Raw genomic sequence first — 15,275 nt, forward strand, 5'->3', positions numbered from 1 at the left:
CATGACCTGGTCATCAGTTACCTCATGTTGTTATCATGACCTGGTCATCAGTTACCTCATGGTGTTATCATGACCTGGTCACCAGTTACCTCATGGTGTTATCATGACCTGGTTATCAGTTACCTCATGGTGCTATATGACCTGGTCATCAGTTACCTCATGGTGTTATCATGCTATATGACCTGGTCATCAGTTACCTCATGGTGTTAGCATGCTATATGACCTGGTCATCAGTTACCTCATGGTCTTATCATGACCTGGTCATCAGTTACCTCATGGTGTTATCATGACCTGGTCATCAGTTACCTCATGGTGTTATCATGACCTGGTCATCAGTTACCTCATGGTGTTATCATGACCTGGTCGTCAGTTACCTCATGGTGTTATCATGCTATATGACCTGGTCATCAGTTACCTCATGGTGTTATCATGCTATATGACCTGGTCATCAGTTACCTCATGGTGTTATCATGACCTGGTCGCCAGTTACCTCATGGTGTTATCATGCTATATGACCTGGTCATCAGTTACCTCATGGTGTTAGCATGCAAATGACCTGGTCATCAGTTACCTCTTGGTGTTATCATGACCTGGTCATCAGTTACCTCATGGTGTTATCATGACCTGGTCATCAGTTACCTCATGTTGTTATCATGACCTGGTCATCAGTTACCTCATGGTGTTATCATGACCTGGTCACCAGTTACCTCATGGTGTTATCATGCTATATGACCTGGTCATCAGTTACCTCATGGTGTTATCATGCTATATGACCTGGTCATCAGTTACCTCATGGTGTTATCATGACCTGGTCGTCAGTTACCTCATGGTGTTATCATGCTATATGACCTGGTCATCAGTTACCTCATGGTGTTATCATGCTATATGACCTGGTCATCAGTTACCTCATGGTGTTATCATGACCTGGTCATCAGTTACCTCATGGTGTTATCATGACCTGGTCATCAGTTACCTCATGGTGTTATCATGCTATATGACCTGGTCATCAGTTACCTCATGGTGTTATCATGCTATATGACCTGGTCGTCAGTTACCTCATGGTGTTATCATGACCTGGTCATCAGTTACCTCATGGTGTTATCATGACCTGGTCATCAGTTACCTCATGGTGTTATCATGCTATATGACCTGGTCATCAGTTACCTCATGGTGTTATCATGACCTGGTCATCAGTTACCTCATGGTGTTATAATGACCTGGTCATCAGTTACCTCATGGTGTTATCATGACCTGGTCACCAGTTACCTCATGGTGTTATCATGCTATATGACCTGGTCGTCAGTTACCTCATGGTGTTATCATGACCTGGTCATCAGTTACCTCATGGTGTTATCATGACCTGGTCATCAGTTACCTCATGGTGTTATCATGCTATATGACCTGGTCATCAGTTACCTCATGGTGTTATCATGACCTGGTCATCAGTTACCTCATGGTGTTATAATGACCTGGTCATCAGTTACCTCATGGTGTTATCATGACCTGGTCACCAGTTACCTCATGGTGTTATCATGCTATATGACCTGGTCATCAGTTACCTCATGGTGTTATCATGCTATATGACCTGGTCGTCAGTTACCTCATGGTGTTATCATGTATATGGTCTTCAGTGAGATACTGTACATAAGTGTACTATTAGTAATCAGGTTATACCCATGTCAGGGTATGGAGCATTATGGGTAATGTAGTCTCTGTTCCCTACAGGACAGTGGAGTGTCTGGGTATAGAGCATTGTGGGTAATGTAGTCTCTGTTCCCTACAGGATGGTGGATTGTCTGGGTATATAGCATTGTGGGTAATGTAGTCTCTGTTCACTACAGGACGGTGGATTGTCTGGGTATATAGCATTGTGGGTAATGTAGTCTCTGTTCCCTACAGGATGGTGGATTGTCTGGGTATAGAGCATTATGGGTAATGTAGTCTCTGTTCCCTACAGGACGGTGGATTGTCTGGGGATCCTGACGGGTGCTCAGCTCTTCTCTCTGAACAAGGAGGAACTGAAGGCAGTGTGTGGAGATGAGGGAGCCAGGGTCTACAGCCAGACCACCGTGCAGAAAGCGCAGCTAGAGGTCTGTTTCATATACACACATATACACACACGGCCTCATATATACACACACACGCTCACACACACACACACGCATGCAAATATACACACACACGCACTCACATACACACATATACACACACGCCCTCATATATACACACACACACGCTCACACACACGCACGCAAATATACACACACACACACACTCACACACACATATACACACACACCCTCATATACACACACACACACATACACACTCACACTCACACACACACATACACACTCACACACACACATACACACTCACACACACATATACACTCACACACACTCACACACACATATACACTCACACACACACACACTCACACACTCACACACACTCACACACACACACGCACACACACACACACACACACACACACACACACACACTCACACACACTCACACTCACACACACATATACACACACACCCTCATATACACACACACACACATACACACTCACACACACACATACACACTCACACACACATATACACTCACACACACTCACACACACATATACACTCACACACACTCACACTCACACTCACACACACACACACACACTCACACACTCACACTCACACTCACACACACACACACACACACTCACACACACATACACACTCACACACACATATACACTCACACACACATGTACACTCACACACACACTCACACTCACATTAACACTACCGTTCAAATGTTTGGGGTCACGTAGAAATGTCCTTGTCTTTGAAAGAAAAGCTATTTTTTTTGTCCATTAAAATAACATCAAATTGATCAGAAATACAGTGTAGACTTTGTTAATGTTGGAATTTACTATTGTAGCTGGAAACGGCAGGAATATCTATGATTTTTTTAATGGAATATCTACATAGGCGTACAGAGGCCCATTATCAGCAACCATCACTCCTGTGTTCCAATGGTACGTTGTGTTAGCTAATCCAAGTTTATCATTTTAAAAGGCTAATTGATCATTAGAAAACCCTTTTGCAATTGTGTTAGCACAGCTGACAACTGTTGTCCTGATTAAAGAAGCAATACAACTGGCCTTCTTTAGACTAGTTGAGTATCTGGAGCATCAGCATTTGTGGGTTCGATTACAGGCTCAAAATGGCCAGAAACAAAGGACTTTCTTCTGAAACTCATCAGTCTATTCTTGTTCTGAGAAATGAAGGCTTTTCCATGCGAGAATTTGCCAAGAAACTGAAGATCTCGTACAACGCTGTGTACTACTTCATTCACAGAACAGCGCAAACTGGCTCTAACCAGAATAGAAAGAGGAGTGGGAGGCCCCGGTGCACAACTGAGCAAGAGGACAAGTACATTAGAGTGTCTAGTTTGAGAAACAGACACCTCATAAGTCCTCAACTGGCAGCTTCATTAAATAGTACCCACAAAACACCAGTCTCAACGTCAAGAGTGAAGAGGCGACTCCGGGATGCTGGCCTTCTAGGCAGAGTTGCAAAGAGAAAGCCATATCTCAGACTGGCCAATAAAAAGAAAAGATTAAGATGGGCAAAAGAACACAGACATTGGACAGAGGAAGATTGGGGAAAAAGTGTTATGGACAGACTAATCTAAATTTGAGGTGTTCGGATCACTAAGAAGGACATTCATGAGACGCAGAAAAGATGAAAAGATGCTGGAGGAGTGCTTGATGCCATCTGTCAAGCATGGTGGAGGCAATGTGATAGTCTGGGGGTGCTTTGGTGATGGTAAAGTGGGAGATTTATACAGGGTTAAAGGGATCTTGAAGAAGGAAGGCTATCACTCCATTTTGCAATGCCATGCCATACCCTGTGGATGGCGCTTAATTGGCGCCAATTTCCTCCTAGAACAGGACAATGACCCAAAGCATTAGCTCCAAACTATGCAATAACTATTTAGGGAAGAATCTGGTATTCTGTTTATAATGGAGTCACCGGATCTCAACCCTATTGAGCTGTTGTGGGAGTAGCTTGACCGTATGGTACGTAAGATGTGCCCATCAAGCCAATCCAACTTGTGGGAGGTGCTTCAGGAAGCATGGGGTGAACTCTCTTCAGATTACCTCAACAAATTGACAACTAGAATGCCAAAGGTCTGCAAGGCTGTAATTGCTGCAAATGGAGGATTGTTTGACGAAAGCAACATTTTAGGGACACAATTATTATTTCAATTAAAAATAATTATTTATAACCTTGTCAATGTCTTCACTAGATTTCCTATTCATTTTGCTAGTGATTTCTAAGTGACTCCAAACTTTTGAACAGTAGTCTATATATACATACACACATGCATACACACACACACACACACACACACACACACACACACACACACACACACACACATATAGTACACACACGTGCACACACACACAAACACACACACACACACATACACTCACGTACAGTACACTCACACGCACACACTTACGCACACGGAAATACGCACACACACACACACACATATAGTACACACACGTGCACACACACACAAACACACACACACACATACACTCACGTACAGTACACTCACACGCACACACTTACGCACACGGAAATACGCACACACACACACACACATAGTACACACACGTGCACACACACACGTGCACACACACACACACACATACACTCACGTACAGTACACTCACACGCACACACTTACGCACACGGAAATACGCACACACACACACATATAGTACACACACGTGCACACACACACAAACACACACACACACACATACACTCACGTACAGTACACTCACACGCACACACTTACGCACACGGAAATACGCACACACACACATATAGTACACACACGTGCACACACACACAAACACACACACACACACACATACACATAGTACACACACGTGCACACACACGCACACACACACACACTCCTTTTGTGGCTGTTTTGAGACCCACATTTGTCTTTTTATAGTTAAGTAGAGAGAGAGAGAGAGAGAGAGAGAGAGAGAGAGAGAGAGAGAGAGAGAGAGAGAGAGACACAGACACAGACACAGACACAGACACAGAGACAGAGACAGAGACAAATACACACTGAACACAAAATATAAAAGCAAAGTGTTGGATCCGTTTCATGAGCTGAAATAAGATCCCAGACATTTTTCACAAGAAGGTTATTTGTCTTAGATGTTGTGCACAAATATGTTTACATCCCTGTTAGTGAGCATTTCTCCTTTGCCAAGATAATCCATCCACCTGACAGGTGTGGCATATCAAGAAGCTGACTAAACAGCATGATCATTACACAGGTGCACCTTGTGCTGGGGGCAATAAAAGCCCACTCTAAAATGTGCAGTTTTGTCACACAACACAATGCCACAGATGTCTCAAGTTTTAAGGGAGCATGAATGTCCACCGGAGCTGTTACCAGAGAATGTAATGTTCATTTCTCTACCATAAGCCACCTCCAATGTCGTTTTAGAGAATTTCGCAGTACGTCCAACCGGCCTCACAACCGCAGGTCATGTGAAACCCCACCAGCCCAGGATCTCCACATCAGGCTTCTCTACCTGCGGGATGGTCTGAGACAGCCACTGGACAGCTGATTAAACTGTGTGTTTGCACAACTGAAGAATTTCCGCACAAACTGGACAGAAACTGTCTCAGGGAAGCTCATCTGTGTGCCCGTTGTCCTCACCGGGTTCTTGACCTGACTGCAGTTCAGCGTCGTAACAGACTTCAGTGGGTAAATGATCACCTTCGATGGCCACTGGCACGCTGGAGAAGTGCGCTCTTCATGGGTGAATCCCAGTTTCAACTGTACCAGACAGATGGTACCGTGTATGGCGTTGTGTAGACGAGCGGTTTGCTGATGTCAACGTTGTGAACAGAGCGCCCCATGGTGGGGTTATGGTATGGGCAGGCAGAATGTATGGACAATAAACACAATTGCATTTTATCGATTACAATTTGAATGCATAGAGATACCGTGATGAGATCCTGAGGGCCCGTTGTCGTACCATTCATCCGCCGCCATCACCTCCTGTTTTAGCATGATAATACATGGCCCCATGTCTCAAGGATCTGTACACAATTCCTGGAAGCTGAAAATGTCCTAGTTCTTCCATGGCCTGCATACTTACCAGACACGATACCTGTTGAGCATGTTTGGGATGCTCTGGATTGACGTGTACAACAGTGTTTTCCTGTTTCCGTCAATATCCAGTAACTTCGCACAGCTGTTGAAGAGGAGTGGGACAACATTCCACAGACCACAATCAACAGCCTGATCAACTCTATGCGAAGGAGATGTGTCGCGCTGCATGAGGCAAATGGTGGTCACACCAGATACAGACTGGTTTTCTGATTCACGCCCCTACCTTTAAAAAAATATATATATATCTGTTATCAACAGATGGATATCTGTATTCCCAGTCATGTTAAATCCATAGATTAGGGCTGTTAGAAATTGGATATGTAGACGGGCGAGTCGGTCAAGGATCGATTCAGACAAGGTGGTAAATTGTATGACAAGCTACAGTTTATTCAGAGTGAAGATATCTAGAACAGCGTAATTACGGCTCTCCCGCTGGTTCGTACGGAACTGCTGACAAAGAGGCCGATACAATCAGTACACCACTTATATATAGAACAGAAAGTAGGTCGATTCTGGAAGATCGGATCTTTGGATTGGTTCAGCTGGGGTGTAGTCTGTAGTCTTCCGCCATTGGCTCAGTTGTCTGTCCGTCATCGTAGAATCCTCTTCGGCACACAATGTTCAGCTACAACGGAGATTATGTGTGTGTGCGCTGGTTTTGGCCATTAGTGTAATGCGGGAGCTATCCTGTAGGGGACCCCACAGGCTCTACTTTGAGTTGTAGCCCTTTATTAACAATAGTTTGGTCACCTTCATAAGAAATAGCATTTCTCTACAGGGCCTAATTAATTCATCCCAATTGACTGATTTCCTTTATATGAGCTGTAACTCAGTAAAATCTTTACAAATGTTGCATGTTGTGTTTCTCTTTTTGTTCAGTGTTTGGGACGTGTGAAACTAAAGCCTGTATTACTGTTTTCCAGAAGAGCAGTGGGGATTCAGAGCTCCAAGAGATCATGAGACGACGACAAGAGAAGATCGATGCCGGCAAGGACTGATCTGAACATGCTCACTGACTTTCAACCAATCACAGGCCAGCCTGCCTGACTGTCAACCAATCACAGCCTAGCACGGCTGGTTACCATAACAACCCTCTCCAGTACTAACCAACCAAAAGCCTTCCCCTCCCAAAGCGCCTACTTTCACGAACCAACTGTTTATTTTTTTTGTCAGACAATTGACATTTAATATTGGCATGTACTATAAATGTTGTTATATAAAAAAATATATATTTTATTGTATATTTATTTTGTATTGTTTTGTGAATGAGTATGTTTACTTCAAAGATGTTCTCTGGTAATTATGACTGCTTCTCTGTCTGACACGAACCACATTTCCATCCAAACATTTCATGCGGATGAATTACCTGACACATGAAAGAAGTTACGACTGGGTTTATGAAAACATTAAATACTGGTACATTTGTAGAAATGCCGAAAGACAATTTGTTCGTTCGACATGGCGGGATCTTTTTTGTGTCGGTAAAATTAATTATGCAAGAAATGGTGGTGGAAATGCCTTTATACTTAAATATTGATATAATAACCATCGTATTGACGTCAACTTGGAGTCAGGCGATGATATGTTGTGTAGTCCTCCCCACGACGACTCGGTAAACCACGCAGTTTATTAGGCTACAGATGAAATAAATGATGATGAACTTCACCGGGGTGGTGATGAGCTTGATGCGCCTTTCCAATCCATATCCAGGGTCTTATTCCAGTGACATGTTGATAGATACTTGGCTGCCGTTTGACAAAATGAAAAAAAATTATATCGCTTTTATCCATAAATCATCTCATAATGCACTGCATTTGCAAACTGTTGGCTAGAGACCAGAGTGGACACATTCGCCATATATAACACATCTCTTCTTTTTGTGATAAAACCATCAAGAGTTGAAAACGTGATGGAAACCCAATTAACTTCTATTGGGAATTTAACAGAAAAAGGTATGTTTTATTGGCACTACGCCACAGTCTTTTATCCGCAAAAATTACGTTTGAGGGAAAAACTTCTCTGGTGTGAAAAAAATGTGAATATTGTTTTATGGCAAATGTTAGAATATTTGCATGAAAATATGTTGCTAATTGGATGAAAAACCTGGCTACTCTTAACTTTGTATCGTGGTGAGGGACCATATTAATACCTGGCTACTGTCTCTTAACTTTGTATCGTGGTGAAGGACCATATTAATACCTGGCTACTGTCTCTTAACTTTGTATCGTGATGAAGGACCATATTAATACCTGGCCACTGTCTCTTAACTTTGTATCGTGATGAAGGACCATATTCATTTTGAGTGAGTGTGTTTTCTGGCTTTTATATCTCCCATGTTTTATCTCCAGGGATTTTGTCAAATCAAATCCATGAAGTTCCTCAATGTATACTGTCAAATTGGATGTCAATGTTCACATAAGGGATGATTCTAACCTACAGTAGTAGTACACAATGTTATACCTTATAATAAGTAGCGCTGTATGTACGTTTTTGAGTTTTCTGAATTTTATTCTCATATCCAGTCACACATAATTACAGCTGTACAACTAAATACACTTCTGTAATTCAGCTACATATTCTATATTACTAAATGTGATACTCTAATTCAGTTTACATATTCTATATTACTAAATGTGATACTCTAATTCAGTTTACATATTCTATATTACTAAATGTGATACTCTAATTCAGTTTACATATTCTATATTACTAAATGTGATACTCTAATTCAGCTTACATATTCTATATTATTAAATGTGATACTCTAATTCAGTTTACATATTCTATATTACTAAATGCGGTACTGTAATTCAGCTACATATTCTATATTACTAAATGTGGTACTCTAATTCAGCTTACATATTCTATATTACTAAATGTGATACTCTAATTCAGCTTACATATTCTATATTACTAAATGTGGTACTCTAATTCAGCTTACATATTCTATATTACTAAATGTGATACTCTAATTCAGCTTACATATTCTATATTACTAAATGCGGTACTGTAATTCAGCTACATATCCACGGTCTATATGAAGTACGCTTTACATGTACGATATTAATCCAACCCAATATTTCTGTTCTGTGTTCATGTTTTTTCCTCCAATAATAAACCCAAGGTGGAAATTCAAACGGATCTTTGTGGACAGTGCTCTGTTCCATGATTCACAGAGAACTGTACGGGTTATCACACACCCAGAGTAATCTGAAGTAGCAGAGATAACTGGTGGTTTTTTTTTTTTAGATGTTTAAACCAGTGTCTTTTTTTAAAGGATATGATTGGATGATTAGTTGTGTAAATACAGCTAATTGGTTGTATAGAATTGGGAGAGAAAGTCTTAAAAAAATATATAAAAACATAGTTGGTTTTCCATGTTAAATTTCCATGTTAAATTTGTTCTATAGTTTTTGTGGGAAAAGTTGATAGAAAAGATCAGGCAGACACTAATTGACTTGTATAATAGTGAATCTTTAATACATATGAGCTGCAAGGTCGGTCCCGCTCTGGTCGCAGTCAGGGAAGGAGCTCCAAGAGTAAATGGCTATATGTCCCTTATATAATGGGAGGTGATCAAACAATCGAATTGTTTACACCACAGTTATTTTTATACAAAGCAACGGTCCCAACACAGAACAGAGCATTAAGCCTTGAGAAGATCCAACGACTCACCTCTGCCACCACAGTAACTGTACGATCACTACAATGTTTTGTCGTTGTAATAAATATAAGAAGTAGCCAAAGAATAATACGAAAGTAGATTATCATTCACTATTAACCTGTTTCTTTTTGTCTGGGGAAACCGACAAAACAGTTTTATTCTGGTCTGATCTTACAGAAGAGAAATCCATTAGCTTCTCCATTAGCTTCTCCGTTAGCTTCTCCATTAGCTTCTCTATTAGCTTCTCCATTAGCTTCTCTATTAGCTTCTCCATTAGCTTCTCCATTAGCTTCTCCGTTAGCTTCTCTATTAGCTTCTCCATTAGCTTCTCTATTAGCTTCTCTATTAGCTTCTCCATTAGCTTCTCCATTAGCTTCTCTATTAGCTTCTCCATTAGCTTCTCTATTAGCTTCTCCATCTATTAGCTTCTCTATTAGCTTCTCCATTAGCTTCTCTATTAGCTTCTCTATTAGCTTCTCCATTAGCTTCTCTATTAGCTTCTCCATTAGCTTCTCTATTAGCTTCTCCATTAGCTTCTCTATTAGCTTCTCCATTAGCTTCTCTGTTAGCTTCTCCGTTAGCTTCTCCGTTAGCTTCTCCATTAGCTTCTCTATTAGCTTCTCTATTAGCTTCTCTATTAGCTTCTCCGTTAGCTTCTCTGTTAGCTTCTCTGTTAGCTTCTCCGTTAGCTTCTCTATTAGCTTCTCCATTAGCTTCTCTATTAGCTTCTCCATTAGCTTCTCTGTTAGCTTCTCTATTAGCTTCTCCATTAGCTTCTGCTTCCATAAACAGGTCCAGACAGAGTGGGCACAATGGGGGGTGGCGGGGGGTTGTTGTAAAAAAAATGTTGTAACTGCATCAACCGATCTCCATAGAGCTCCCCTTTAGTGTACAGATGTAATCTAACAACCACACTTTACAGAGCAATAGCTCAGCCACATAGTCTAGGATCGTTTTCTTTCAATAGGGCAGATTGTAGCAAAACGTTTTGCTACGGACAACAGAAAATTCTATATTCCTATTGGACAATTTCAGGTTATACCTCCTTGTTTCAAAACGTTTTCTCTCAACTGAACACGACCCTGAACTCGGTGAAGGCAACTCACATTCACAGCACAGTGAGTGTCCTGCCTTTGACTGACATGATCGGCTTGTACTCAAATAATACAACAACAAAAAAGTATTTAGAAAGAAGAAAAAAAAGGACAATGTAAATCTTTACAGTGTATAAGACATGTTTGAAATCTCAGTTAACACTATACTATGGTAGAAAATACCGCACAGCAATGTAAACCACACAGTGATATCACCACCACACAGACAGGCCACTCCGATTATAAGAATATAAGAATATTTGTATTAATTAAGATCCCCATTAACAGCAACTCTTCCTGGGGTCCAAACAAGTTTAAAACAGCGACATCACAACAACATCATCAAATAACACTATTTTATTACACTATTACTCTACTATGTAGTATTATATGTAGTATACTATATAGTACCTGTACATTAGAGTACTCTGTTTGGTAGGCAGTATTAAGATGGCGGGGGGGGGGGGGGGGGGGGGGTAGGTTTCACACCAGACATCAAGTTTGACATGCAGACCTGTGCACTGTGATTGACTTTTTAAAAAGGTGATTTACGCTTGAGCTAACATCCACGATGTTTGCAGCGATCATTATCATCAAAAACATCCAGGAAATGTCCTCTCTGTTCGCAGGTCGTTAATCTGCGATGGATTAAATCCCGTCCAGAGTCAGGAAGGGATTTATTTATGGAGATACGCATCCAGCCACAGATCCCCTGACTTCTTCAGTGACCTGGAGAAGAACAGAGGTGGAAAACCAACCAGGTAAATCAAATAGGAGACTGAGAGCAGCAGGTATCACCTTATGATGTACAATCTATTCCCAGAGGAATAGCACTATACAAGTATTCATTCATTCATCATTTACAAAATAGCCTCCAATACCCTACTCAACAAATTGGATGCAGTCTATCACAGTGCAATCCGTTTTATCACCAAAGCCCCATATACTACCCACCATTGCGACCTGTACGCTCTCGTTGGCTGGCCCTCGCTTCATACTCGTCGCCAAACCCACTGGCTCCATGTCATCTACAAGACCCTGCTAGGTAAAGTCCCCCCTTATCTCAGCTCGCTGGTCACCATAGCATCTCCCACCTGTAGCACACGCTCCAGCAGGTATATCTCTCTAGTCACCCCCAAAACCAATTCTTTCTTTGGCCGCCTCTCCTTCCAGTTCTCTGCTGCCAATGACTGGAACGAACTACAAAAATCTCTGAAACTGGAAACACTTATCTCCCTCACTAGCTTTAAGCACCAACTGTCAGAGCAGCTCACAGATTACTGCACCTGTACATAGCCCACCTATAATTTAGCCCAAACAACTACCTCTTTCCCAACTGTATTTAATTTTTATTTATTTATTTATTTTGCTCCTTTGCACCCCCATTATTTTTTATTTCTACTTTGCTCATTCTTCCATTGCTAAACTACCATTCCAGTATTTTACTTGCTATATTGTATTTACTTTGCCATCATGGCCTTTTTTGCCTTTACCTCCCTTCTCACCTCATTTGCTCACATTGTATATAGACTTGTTTATACTGCATTATTGACTGTATGTTTGTTTTTACTCCATGTGTAACTCTGTGTCGTTTTATCTGTCGAACTGCTTTGCTTTATCTTGGCCAGGTCGCAATTGTAAATGAGAACTTGTTCTCAACTTGCCTACCTGGTTAAATAAAGGTAAAATAAATAAAAAAATAAAAAAAATTAAAACACTTTACCTGACAACATCAGTGATGCCTTTCTGCAAAGTCTTGACCTGGTAGGGAACTCCATGTTTCTCACACAAAGCACGAACCAGAGGAGCCACCAGGTGGTAGTTATGACGGGGCATGGTAGGAAACAGACTGGGAGACAGAGAAAGAGAGGCAGAGAGAGAGAGTGGGGGGGAGGAGGAAGGAGAGAGAGGGAGAGAGAGATTAGCGAAAGAGAGAAAGAGGCAGAGAAAGAGTGGGGAAGGAGGAAGGAGAGAGAGAGAGATTAGACATGAGGCAGAGAGATAGAGTGGGGAAGGAGGAAGGCGAGAGAGGGAGAGAGAGAGATTAGAGAAAGAGGCAGAGAGAGAGAGTGGGGAAGGAGGAAGGAGAGAGAAGGAGGGAGAGAGAGACCGAGAGAGCAGACACAATCAGTTTTTCAGAGAAACCTCCATTTCTGAGGAGGGTTGTATCGATATTGTATCTAAACACTATTACGAGGTAGAGTATTTAGTACAAACAACAAGTTATATTGCAGATCAAATGAAGCTGAATACTAAAACTACACTGCTCAAAAAAATAAAGGGAACACTAAAATAACACATCCTAGATCTGAATGAATGAAATATTCTTATTAAATACTTTTTTCTTTTCATAGTTGAATGTGCTGACAACAAAATCACACAAAAATGATCAATTGAAACCAAATGTATCAACCCATGGAGGTCTGGACTTGGAGTCACACTCTAAATTAAAGTGGAAAACCACACTACAGGCTGATCCAACTTTGATGTAATGTCCTTAAAACAAGTCAAAATGAGGCTCAGTAGTGTGTGTGGCCTCCACGTGCCTGACATGCTCCTGATGAAGTGGCGGATGGTCTCCTGGGGGATCTCCTCCCAGACCTGGACTAAAGCATCCTGGACAGTCTGTGGTGCAACGTGGTGTTGGTGGATGGAGCGAGACATGATGTCCCAGATGTGCGCAATTGGTTTCAGGTCTGGGGAATGGGCGGGCCAGTCCATAGCATCAATGCCTTCCTCTTGCAGGAACTGCTGACACACTCCAGCCACATGAGGTCTAGCATTGTCTTGCATTAGGAGGAACCCAGGGCCAACCGCACCAGCATATGGTCTCACAAGGGGTCTGAGGATCAAGCACATGGAGGGCTGTGCGGCCCCCCAAAGAAATGCCACCCCACACCATGACTGACCCACCGCCAAACCGGTCATGCTGGAGGATGTTGCAGGCAGCAGAACGTTCTCCACAGCGTCTATAGACTCTGTCACGTCTGTCACATGTGCTCAGTGTGAACCTGCTTTCATCTGTGAAGAGCACAGGGCGCCAGTGGCAAATTTGCCAATCTTGGTATTCTCTGGCAAATGCCAAACGTCCTGCACGGTGTTGGGCTGTAAGCACAACCCCCACCTGTGGACGTCGGGTCCTCATACCACCCTCATGGAGTCTGTTTTTGACCGTTTGAGCAGACACATGCACATTTGTGGCCTGCTGGAGGTAATTTTGCAGGGCTCTGGCAGTGCTCCTCCTGCTCCTCCTTGCACAAAGGCGGAGGTAGCGGTCCTGCTGCTGGGTTGTTGCCCTCCTACGGACTCCTCCACGTCTCCTGATGTACTGGCCTGTCTCCTGGTAGCGCCTCCATGCTCTGGACACTACGCTGACAGACACAGCAAACCTTCTTGCCACAGCTCGCATTGATGTGCCATCCTGGATGAGCTGCACTACATGAGCCACTTGTGTGGGTTGTAGACTCCGTCTCATTCTACCACTAGAGTGAAAGCACCGCCAGCATTCAAAAGTGACCAAAACATCAGCCAGAAAGCATAGGAACTGAGAAGTGGTCTGTGGTTATCACCTGCAGAACCACTCCTTTATTGGTGGTGTCTTGCTAATTGCCTATCATTTCCACCTGTTGTCTATTCCATTTGCACAACAGCATGTGAAATGTATTGTCAATCAGTGTTGCTTCCTGGACAGTCTGTGGTGCAACGTGGTGTTGGTGGATGGAGCGAGTGGACAGTTTGATTTCACAGAAGTGTGATTGACTTGGAGTTACATTGTGTTGTTTAAGTGTTCCCTTTATTTTTTGGAGCAGTGTAGAAGCTTAAACTATAACTTAAACTAAAACTATAACTTTAGTATGTCAATGCCCTGATAAATGGCCATATAAATACAGTATATACTGTTTGACAGACAACAGTAAGGTGGGATATTTGTTTCACTTACTGGTGTTCAATCTGAAAGTTGAGGTGTCCACTGAACCAGTCGTTGAAGGTTGACTGTTCAATGTTGCAAGTAGCACTCAACTAAGACCAGAGAAAGAGACACGTTATACAGCTCCCTCTGCTGGAGAACTACAGAAGGTACAGCCCCAGAAAACACTCCTGGGCCTGTACTCAGGACTGCTGTTCCCAGATCAGTTTAGCCTTTTAAGATTATAACGAATAGGAATGTATGGACAGGGGGGACCTGATCCTAGATCAGCCCTCCTACTCCAAGACAAGACCCAGTTGTCTAGTAATGACATGTTACCTGCATGGTGAGCCAGTCCTGGTGTCTAGTAATG

General features: G+C 42.3%; 2 protein-coding genes across 3 annotated transcripts in view; one reads left to right on the forward strand and one right to left on the reverse strand.

The window, feature by feature from the left end:
• The window catches only part of LOC109884126 (epidermal growth factor receptor kinase substrate 8-like protein 2), an 81,163-nt gene extending 71,785 nt beyond the window's left edge, over positions 1-9,378 (forward strand). Inside the window, 2 exon segments of the mRNA XM_031832918.1 lie at positions 1,958-2,090; positions 7,161-9,378. Coding sequence (XP_031688778.1) covers positions 1,958-2,090; positions 7,161-7,235 — 208 coding nt within the window. The 3' untranslated portion in view covers positions 7,236-9,378.
• Positions 9,379-10,838: 1,460 nt separating this feature from the next.
• Positions 10,839-15,275, reverse strand: part of LOC109884127 (fatty acid desaturase 2-like) — a 29,047-nt gene continuing 24,610 nt past the window's right edge. For both annotated transcript variants that reach the window (XM_031832916.1, XM_031832917.1), the window contains exons 12-14: positions 14,936-15,015; positions 12,719-12,844; positions 10,839-11,724 (exon numbers count right to left, since the gene is read on the reverse strand). In XM_031832916.1, coding sequence (XP_031688776.1) covers positions 11,673-11,724; positions 12,719-12,844; positions 14,936-15,015 — 258 coding nt within the window. In that variant the 3' untranslated portion in view covers positions 10,839-11,672. The remainder of the gene's footprint in view (positions 11,725-12,718; positions 12,845-14,935; positions 15,016-15,275) is intronic.

The sequence above is a fragment of the Oncorhynchus kisutch genome, linkage group LG10 (assembly GCF_002021735.2).
Source record: "Oncorhynchus kisutch isolate 150728-3 linkage group LG10, Okis_V2, whole genome shotgun sequence".
Classification (NCBI taxonomy): Eukaryota; Metazoa; Chordata; class Actinopteri; order Salmoniformes; family Salmonidae; genus Oncorhynchus; species Oncorhynchus kisutch.